Source organism: Plasmopara halstedii (assembly GCF_900000015.1).
Source record: "Plasmopara halstedii genome assembly, contig: Scaffold_3109, whole genome shotgun sequence".
Classification (NCBI taxonomy): domain Eukaryota; phylum Oomycota; class Peronosporomycetes; order Peronosporales; family Peronosporaceae; genus Plasmopara; species Plasmopara halstedii.
Window position 1 is genome coordinate 375,892 of NW_020190012.1, and position 10,006 is coordinate 385,897.

A 10,006-nucleotide genomic window follows, 5' to 3' on the forward strand; every position below is an offset into this window, starting at 1 on the left:
AAAACGGACATGGGGTCCGCAAGGCGCGAGCAGGGCTCATCTCACGCCGCTGGTGTGGCTCTCCTTCCTTGTCATTCCATCCGGGAAAAGGAGTGTCAGACGCTCGGGCTCATCGATCCTAGGATTATTCATCCCTCGATGCCGCGGAGACACGGCCCGACATGGTCTGTGTGCGGGAGATGAAGCTGGGTTCTGCCCGTGAGCGCTATCGGAACCAGCGAGACTTGGAGACTTCGGTGTCATTGAATTAGGGATCATTGAGCACTGAAGTCGTTTCGTTCCAACGCAGTGTCTAACGGACACGCAAGCCTCGTTGAGGCAATCATCAATTGGAACTGTAAATGTCTCAAACTTAATGGGGGAGAGTGTAAAGGGGTTACACATACCCTGGTAACAGGGTGTGCGTCACGCCAGATGGACATGGTTTGACCACACCCACACAAGAATACGGTACGGGGCTGGATAGCCGATGTCTGTAAGCGCGTGAAGAGCGCACGGCACACGCAAGTGCCACTGCACAGTCTTCCTGGTCCTACTGACTGTTGAAAGTTAGTCGGTCTCGACTATAGTTTTGGCTTCCTGAGAATGTTGATGGCCACAGTGGGGACTCGTCTTTGTTGACAATTTCAGCAAGATGATTCGTACCGCTCCGTGCAGTGATTCCACCGATGTAGAAAGTTCGGCTAAATTGTTTATTGATCACGTTTTCTGCAATCATGGGTTGCCAGGTGCCATCTTCTCTGATCATGATAGATGATTCACGAGTGGATATTGGAAAGATTTGCTTCGAGTTCTTGACATATGTCCACAGCGGTACACCGGGAGACTGATGGGCAAGCTGAACGTGTCAACCGAGTGGTCGATGACGTCTGTGCGAAACATGGAGTTTTTCGTTACCATTAGTTGAGTTTGCTATGAATTGGGACATCCGCTATTACCGCTTCTGCGATGGGTGGTGTCTCCGATGTAAGTGTTGGAGGGGGTCGGCAAATTGTTGCCTTCCAAATTGATTCAATCAATGATGCGTATGTGAAGCATAAGTACAAGAACGCCCTGGACTTGTGTATCAAGAGTCGTGTGTATGTGATCACACGGATGCGAGATGCAATGGCGAATGCGCAAGATCTGCAATAGGAATACCCAGATAGATGAGGTCGCCTAGGAAAGGTGTATCTTGTTGTGGGGGATTATGAATCTGTATCAAGAACCTATCCGACGATGCGGTCTCAAGCTTGGAAAGCTCCAAGTTTTTAATCGGTTGTGTCATGCCATGGTAATGCTTGTACTATTGACCTGCCAAGTTGGCTAAGGACACATCCAACGTTTTACGTAGGGCTCCTCAAGCCCGACCATTGCGACGATGTGCTTTCCAACCTGGATGCAACGCAGGAGTATACAAATTTGGCTTCAGATTCACAGCTTCGGCACGAGGGTCGAAGGTTGAACCCATTGGCGTCATCGCCTCAGCATCGCCCTCAAAATGACGAGAATAATTGGGAACGCCCGAAACAGAGCGAGGTCGCTTGGCAGGAAGCCCCACATCATCAGCGGAAGCAGCCGTAGCTGCTTGCAGAGCATGCTCTAATCGATGGATCCAATTCTCGATTGCATCCCTAGGCAAGTTTCCATGACGCCATGCAAAATCGCGAACTCCGCGAACGACCTGTCGATTATCCTTCACGCGCTGTTTCGTCGACGACGCCCGATCGGTCACCTCGATCGCTGGTTCATCAGCGAGAGGAGCTTCTCCACCTTTGTCAAACGCAATTTCAAGGCGAATGAAAACTGTGGACCAGCCACAGAAGAAGCAGATGGGCACCCTCTCCGGGCACCTCCCCCCTATTCTAGATCGACAGGGAGATCGATACTACCACTTCGAGAACAGAGGAACGTCCGCGATCGGAAAGAGCTCTTGGTGCAATGGATGGGGTATCCAGCGAACAAGAATACGTAGGAACCTCATATTCTCACTCTTCGCGACTGTCCCAACATCGTTCGCGCGTTCGATGCGGGTCCACAGACAAACTCCGCTTCGGGAAGCTCTCCCTTGCTTTTCTTCCTTTCTCCCTCGTGTCGTTAATTCAACTGATGACCGAACGTACTTCATGAGCATTCCTGATTCTGCGCTGTCAAATGTGTAAATCGAAATCGGATAATGCGTACCTTCGATAAGTCTGCAGTGGTGCTCGCGCTCTGCAACCGGTGAATATCCACGTATTTAGTTGCATAAGCCCATGCCCAGAATCGAGCGTTGAGTGTCTGGATGAAACTCAGATTGGATAGCTGGACGTTTGGTACACACGTGAAGCTTCGTGTTTCACCTCCGGCACGGGAAATCGGTCCGATGGCGTAAAAATACGCGAAGTGATTCATCAAGTGAGCGCCAATTCGACTAAAAAGTTCGTCAGGTCTAGGTTAGAGCCACCAAGGCGGTCATGAAAGTCATCATGACGATCAAGTTCACGATAGCGAAAATGCGCTGGATGACGTGGTACTAAACATAATTTAAGTTCGATGGTAGGGACGATACCATGTTGAGCAAGCGTATTGCTTGTCACTCTAGTGAGAGTTGGACAGAGCGTGACGACGAGCGTGACGAAGAATTTGAAGAAGAATTCAGGAAAATTAATAGAATTGGGGTCAACCACTTTTGACTGTGGGGTGATGTAATGAACCAGGTCCCATTACACATAATGTGTGGACCACATAATCTGCACGTCTTTCTTTATTAATTGTTCACCCTGTATAGTTGTATACACCCTTTATTCCTGTTGTATCTGGGTTGGAGGAACTTATCATATTAGAGAGGGTTTAAGTCTATTGGCTATAACAATAAATGTCACTTCACCTTTTCTCCTCCTTACGTAAGTCAACGGCTCGCTGGAAGTTAGCAACACGCGATGTGGCGTGTCAATTGACCTAGCCCTTCAGTAACTGTCTGTACTAGGACATGTAATTCCGTCACAGCAAAAGTCGGCGTTACTCTTGCGTTTAGCAAGTTCAGCTCCCAAAGCCGAATCTAGCTCGTCCATGATGACTTGTAAATCGTCGTGAGTCCACGGTGGGATGTAACATCATTTTCTGCTGACGAAAAAGAGCAAAAATTACCTAAGTTGTGCACAAGGATGCGAGCGCCTACTCCATAACTTCTTAGACCGTTTGTCAATAAGTGAGAGCGGTTGAGCTTGGTTAGGACTTGGAGAGTTACTGCGACGTCCTCATCGAAGAAAATTGCTTATAGTGCATCGGTTGAGGGGGCCGCGCCTATCTCGGAAGCTTGCTGTTGCATTTGTTTGAGTGGACGCGATGCAAGTATGCTTTAAGGAGAAGGCACGGTCAAGCGCAGAGGTTGGAGCTGGATCTTAAACGCAGTGATTACTCGTGGGATTATCGTTTTTTGTGCAGTGTCTTAAAGAACAAAACAAGTCTGAAGCCCCGTGTGATTCAAATCTCAGTGGAGATGGAGTACTAAGGTACTGTAATCTTGAGTCCTGAAACCTCAATATTTGATGCTATTGTAAAATTGCAATACTACATAATTGAACGCAAATTTCATTGTACTTGTGTATATTCACAATTATCGAGCTATCTATTTCCATGAAAATGATAGAAATTTCTAAAGGAAGGTTTGTGGCGCACGTCGACCGAGAGTCGCACGTCGAGTAACAGAAACAGACTCATTACACAACCACATTAGTCCAAATATACTTAGATAACACTCTTGTTATAGTAGATGTAACGGGATTACACGTACCCCGGTAACAGGGGTGTGTGTGTCACACGAGATGTGCATGGTGTGACTGCACCCAAACAAGAAAACGGTATGTGCGCTAGGTAGCCAGTAGTTATGCATGTATTTAGAGTTTACTAGTATATTAAGGAAAATATAAACGTTTAAAATTAGGATGAAAAATTAAATAAAAATCAGTTTTGAATTCATACCAAAGAGTCAATCAGCCTTGGGAAGGCAACAATTACTCTCGAAGTAAGCGAATTGCGATCCGCTAACTCATACTTGGTTCTTGTAAAAAACGAAAGGTCGGTGACCTAAAGTACGCTTCCTCAAGCGCTAAGCTACGGCAGCCCCGCTGCAGCAGAGCCAACTTGACTGAAATTTACGCTACAGACTCTTGGTTCTGCTCCTTGTTGGAGCGTACGAACCTAATCTCTGTACGTTTGTGAACTCGAACACTTTAAATCCAAGCTTCCTGTGTGCAAATTGCGTGTCAAGAGTGATATGTTCATTAAAAATTATTTTTTAATACAAAATATACTTGTTTTACTACATCCCACAATCACAATTTCTTCATTGCTTGACTCACAAATACTGTGAATTCCGTACAACCGTGCGTTGATTGCATATGCACAACCGTGTGGACATATAAAGTATAGGGAAATAGACGCACAGTATGTACCCAGTTAGCCAAGTTTTTCTGTGCAAGATGCGTGGCAACTTCGCAGCATTAAATTGCTTGCTGGTCGCTGACTTGATGTGTGATCTAGTGATTGAGTTAACACACCATGAACCCAACAACGCTGAAGCTGCATGATGTAAAGCGATGGAATCTAAATCAATATGAAGCAAGTGCTAGATTGAACCACTAAATCTGCGAAATTGCTGAACATGAGTGTCCGTGCCCTGCTGATTACCGTTGGTAGCCAAAATGACCGGAAGCTCAAACAGTATATACACATCTGCATTGCTTAGACCAGCTACATAATTAATGAGCTCGATACATATGTGGGTTGCTACATTTTCTGTTTCTTTATACTTCTGCATTTCGCTAAAGCGCGATTTCTAAAGATTGATGGAAAATAGACAGCTTTTGCTGGTTTGGGGAGTCTCTCCCAAAAACTCAGTTTCATCTAATTAGCATGACTGTGTTGGTTTATGGAAATGCTTTCTGGCTTTTGAACTGTCGCGTCAATATACAGCACGTGTAGGCGTAGGCTTCCGACAACCCCATCGAGCGAAGCATCGAATCCGCGACACTGAAGACCTGTTCTATGTCCGACAAAAGACCGACTTGGCTCCCGTTGCCAATGTTGCTAGTTGTGCTAACTAAAAAAAAGGCCTGCGCAATTTTCAAGCTTCTGTCGCAACCACAAAGTATTTTTATCAAGGTGAGCTTGAGCAATGGAACAGTCTATCAATTAGACAGTATGTTTTCGACAATTTTGCTGAAAGCGAAGATCGGAACCACGTCGCATAACTTATGGTGACTAAGAAAATAGTATGGAGCGGTATCTGCGTCGTGGATGTAGAATGACGCAAAAGACGTCGCGACCGATTTGCGACGTCGTCTGAGCTAATGCGAAAGAGGAGATAGAAGCTTAAATAGCAGCGTGCTTGAAAAGGCATAAGACTGTCATATTATAGATCATTTCGCTTATTCCATGCGAGCAAGAAATGATTAGAGTGGAGAGCTTTTGCTTGTGTCAGAGGCGCAAAGCCTTTCAAATTGACCATTTTCAGTGGAGATGATTGCAGCGGTTCAGAGGCATTCAGGCAATTTGCTTACAGCGATGCAAAAAGCAGTAATCGAAAAGATTTAAACTTTGAGTATTATGTTGGTGATGAAGCCGTCGCAGATACCAGTCAAACTATTGAAACTTCGCTCAGGGCCAAAGGAAGAAACAATGGTGTTCAAGAACCAAGAAGACAGCCGTTCATGAGAAAAAAGTCGGAAAGAATGCTGGAGTAGGTCAAGCGGAAGATCTTAGAAGTGTCTGCGAGCAATTTGCTGAGCTTATGGATACAAATTTGATGAATGGTATTATCATCGGGTTCTCAAAGCCATTTCACAACACATTTTTTCCAAGCAGCCAGTCTATTCTTCGACTTCGACGTGGTAACATCGCGAGCTTTAAGCACCATGTAGTTGCTAACTAAGTAAATATAGTTAAAATTTTACGAGACAAAATATTGACTCGTACATTGCTCCAAACAGACCGCTACAGGATAACGGGTACATCCAACTACACCAAGCTACAAACTTGGAAGAAATGGAAGGTCGGAGCAGCTGGCTATTGTGTTGGCGCTGTTAATCCTTTACGTGCCTGTCGTTTCTTTTGTTTCAAAACAATTCGTTACGGTATTCCAACGCAATACTTTATTTATCGCTGACAGCGAGTCACTTAGTACGAGCAAAACACGAACACGAACAATGTGGAGTCGATGTGTATGTGCAGTTCAAAAAAGGCAACGCCGCGACAAATCGAAGCTGCAACCTCCATTCAGCTGGAGCTTGGATTTGGAAAAGCTGAAGTAAGCATATACAAATAGTCCGCGAAAACTCAGTCAGGGTGCCACCGCTCGTCACCAAGTTTCAACAGTGTGGCAATACCTATGCGCATGCCACATAATCTCTTCCTATCTCCAGCATTATTCAAAACAGTGACGTAGCTTGTGAGGTATGAACAGGAAGCAGCCGCAGCAATGCAAATCCCAAATGCGTGGAAAGCTGTTCAAAACAAAACTTTGCTCGAGCAAGAGTGGGATATCATTGCAGCTGAAAGAGCTTTCAACAAGTCCAATTGCGTTTATTTGATTTTCCCACAAACTTCGTGATATGACATCACAAGCTTTGTTGACTGCTTGTTGGTCGACAAGCGTACGGCGTATTGCAGTAAATGTTTTTCCGCCACAACACCAAAGTAATATCGCGGCGAAGTAAGTTTATATATATAATACTTATTTTTGCGCTTGCCGTGGTATTGATAGCTTGCTAGAATCACTATTCCAAAACCGGTCTAGTATATTTTTTGGAATTGAGTTCGACATGAGTCATACTTTGACCTCAGAAGAATTAATTGAGTATCGCGAGATCTTCAATCTTGTTGATAGAGTATGTCTCCTTTCTCGAACATCCCTGCGTCGTATGCATTTATCTCTGACCATATTATAATCGCATTTGTAGGATCGTGGTGGCTCGATTACGAAATTCGAGCTGGGAGAACTTATGGACACTTTAGGTATCGACACATCTGCGGAAGAGATCGATCTCATGATCAACGAAATCGACCAAGATAGTAATGGTGAGATTGACTTTGACGAGTTCGTGGCTGTCATGTCAAGGAAGGTCAATGCCACCTATTCTGCTGGGCAAGTTAAAGATGCGTTTAAAGCTTTTGAAGGCAATACATCGGCTCCAGGAGTTATCAAAGCCGACAAACTGCTCGTGGCTCTCACAACGTACGGAGCAGACTGTATATCGTCTGACCAGGCCCAGGAACTTATTAGCCAGGTAAGCGAGAACAGCAACACAGATAACGAACTACGTAAGTTTGACGCCGTCTTATATACAGCTCGAGCCTGATCAGCACGGCAACATCAATTACGTTGAATATGTGAACATGATGATGTCAGAATAATACCGAAAGCGCTTTTTACTAAAGTATAGTCCTTATGTGTCAAACAAGCTGTCGCTTCTTTATTGTACCGTTTTAAATGATGCTCGATATATTCAATAGTGTACGTGATGTCATCATGACGTCTCGGTTCGCAACCTTGTGGTTTTGACATCAATTCTTGTATCATCAAACCGTCACGATGTGCGATTTTTTAAGGCAGCATGGGTTAGTACTAAGCTTGCAGTTGTGAAGAAGAGCAGTTGAGCTGTTGTTCATGATCTGCGTGCACAAACCGAAGCCCACTTTTCTGTCTAGGCAATAAACATCAACGCACCGAACTTGTCAGTAGTGAATTAGTTTTGGCGTTATAACGTTCCACACATCCCATCACTTGCCAAATTTACGTACTTTTGCTACCATCCATGTAAATGGTGGTTATACCGGGCTCAGATGTGATGTACAGCACCATGCTCTGCACTTTTAACTTTCGTCATCGATCACGTGAGGAAGAGAACCTAACCTTGTAAGCAGTTGCTCAATCTAATACACTTGAGGTTAAGGACACACACCACTCGATTTTGCAAAATTTCTCGCGACTCGCTCCAAGTTATCGATCCCTGCTTCGGTCGCTTGCATTTGTTTTGCGTTTCGATCGTGTGAGTGCCCGATCACAATCACCAGCTTCCTACATTTACGATATAAAGCACTGGATTGATAAATAATCTGACAACTGCACACCCTAGTGTTGCAGTTGTCTTCAGCGTATGCGTTTGTATGGGTCGTGCCAACCGCAACTGCTTCAATTTTCCATCAGAGCGCTCGAATAGCACTTTCAACATTCCAATGTACTTCTTTGCTGATGATTTCGGAGGTAATCTTTGCAATAATATGTTGACACAGCCATGCACGGAGATGTCCAGTGCTCAGAACAGTATTGATTACTCTTGCGCTGACTTTTAGACACCTTCATCCGACATCTTGACGAGCGATCCTCGCTAGGTTTATTCTATTGTGCTATATTTAAGTGGGAGACTGAAAATTGTTTGAGTGTTCCTGCACCTGGTATTCACTTGTGCGGTGATTTTCAGTGACTTTATGTGCTTCAACATGGCGTTACACAGACACCTTGTTCGTTATTTGCCTTCTTTGACAGATTCGTCAAAGTAGTCGATAACAGATCTCACGAAATTTCCCCTCACGACGTCACAACCTTGCCTTGCACTGCGAGATACTGGACGCATTTTTAATAAATATAATGAATGAACATTCACTGAAGCAAAATACCAAACATTCGTCCAGCCTATAAAATGCAGTGTATCTTACATACGATCAATTGACTTAATTGTTTCTGATCGCAGGGACAGCTTTTCATAAGCTACATATCAGCAACAAAGCATCAATCTACCATCTTAACACATTTTCTCTATCGAAATTCCATCCCGAGATCTTAAACACCTGCGATGGGTTCAGCAATGGCTGCTGTAAGGCGATGCACCTCCATTTCAACGACATAACTTTTTAGGGGATGTTTTCTCCTTAACGTGCAGCGCAATGATCCGGTCGACCGTCTGGATCTCAAGTGGTCGAAAAAACTCATTTATTAGCTAATGAAGTCACGTAGCACATTAAATAATTTCACAATGATCTGTTGAGCGCGGATAATTGCGTTGACAGCTTGACGCGGTGCATTGTTCGATTATTCAAGTAATTATATTTTCTGGATAAAGGCTCACGGTAGTTTTTAATTACCTTATTGCCTAAATGCATACATGGTGCAAATTTGCAACAGTTCATGTCAGCTCGAATTCTCCCTTCGTCTTGTCCCTTTGTATCAAATGTTTAAAGATTGTTGAACATATTCGCAATACACTGTGCAAACCCTATCATGTTATACGTTTCTGATGTTACCTACTCGTAACCGGATGAATGTGGTAGCACTCCAAATTGAGTAGTCCGTGGAATACATACATTACTAGTGCAGCAAAATTGCCTTACACTTATACAAAGAAAGCTCTGACTCCAAGAGTCCGCGTTGATAAACGCACTGAGTTTGATTTCGTGCGCTTCTATCAGAAGCAAGCATCTACCATCATTAGGAGTCTCGGAAGCATTGCTATATCCAGAGTGAGTGATTGCTACCCGGACTAATACTAAAATATACGTTTACTATATCTTATGATAAAATTGTAACGCAGTTCACATGTACAACGGTCCCATCCATTTTTCGATACAACATCATCTTTACAATACCGATGTATCGGTTATTAGAAATATTCACAGTGCTACATCTAGTTTGTACAGTTGTTCATATAGTTGGCAGCTAGCTTTACAAGCTAACAAAAAGCTAAGCTATTTGACGACTGAGCTAGAAAAAGCAAAGCTATTTACTGTTAGCTTAGCTTCGCGTTTTGCTTGTTAGCTTAACTTAGCTTAGCCTAAAATATGGTCAAGCTACCACGCTACTAGCAAGCTACTAGCTTAAATAGCTTTAATGCTATCAAAAGATTTATAAAACTACAGGGGTCGAATATAAATTTCTGTTTTTTTTTAATTCAGCCACCCTTTAAATTATTTGCGACATGGTTGACTTGTGAAAAAATGAATCCCGCCCCGCCTACGAAGATGTGTCATCTGACCAGGAAGATGTTGAGAG

The 10,006-nt window shown here is 43.9% G+C and overlaps 2 protein-coding genes across 2 annotated transcripts; both read left to right on the forward strand.

Annotated features, from left to right (window-relative positions):
* Positions 1 to 6,782: 6,782 nt before the first annotated feature.
* On the forward strand, positions 6,783 to 7,374 carry PHALS_07377 (calmodulin-like protein; the record flags this gene model as incomplete). Its single annotated transcript, XM_024720832.1, has 3 exons — positions 6,783 to 6,848; positions 6,921 to 7,247; positions 7,309 to 7,374. 3 exons carry the CDS (start codon positions 6,783 to 6,785, stop codon positions 7,372 to 7,374), a joined length of 459 nt encoding a protein of 152 aa, XP_024585992.1.
* PHALS_15223 (uncharacterized protein) lies at positions 7,374 to 8,973 on the forward strand. Its single transcript, XM_036407258.1, has one exon. The coding sequence runs from the start codon at positions 8,128 to 8,130 to the stop codon at positions 8,311 to 8,313; it is 186 nt and encodes a 61-aa protein (XP_036263498.1). The 5' UTR covers positions 7,374 to 8,127; the 3' UTR covers positions 8,314 to 8,973.
* The last annotated feature ends 1,033 nt before the right edge of the window (positions 8,974 to 10,006 follow it).

What these genes read in the sequence shown, in the direction of transcription:
- PHALS_15223 (XM_036407258.1), top strand. Translation starts at nt 8,128, where the DNA reads ATGGGTCGTGCCAACCGCAACTGCTTCAATTTTCCATCAGAGCGCTCG.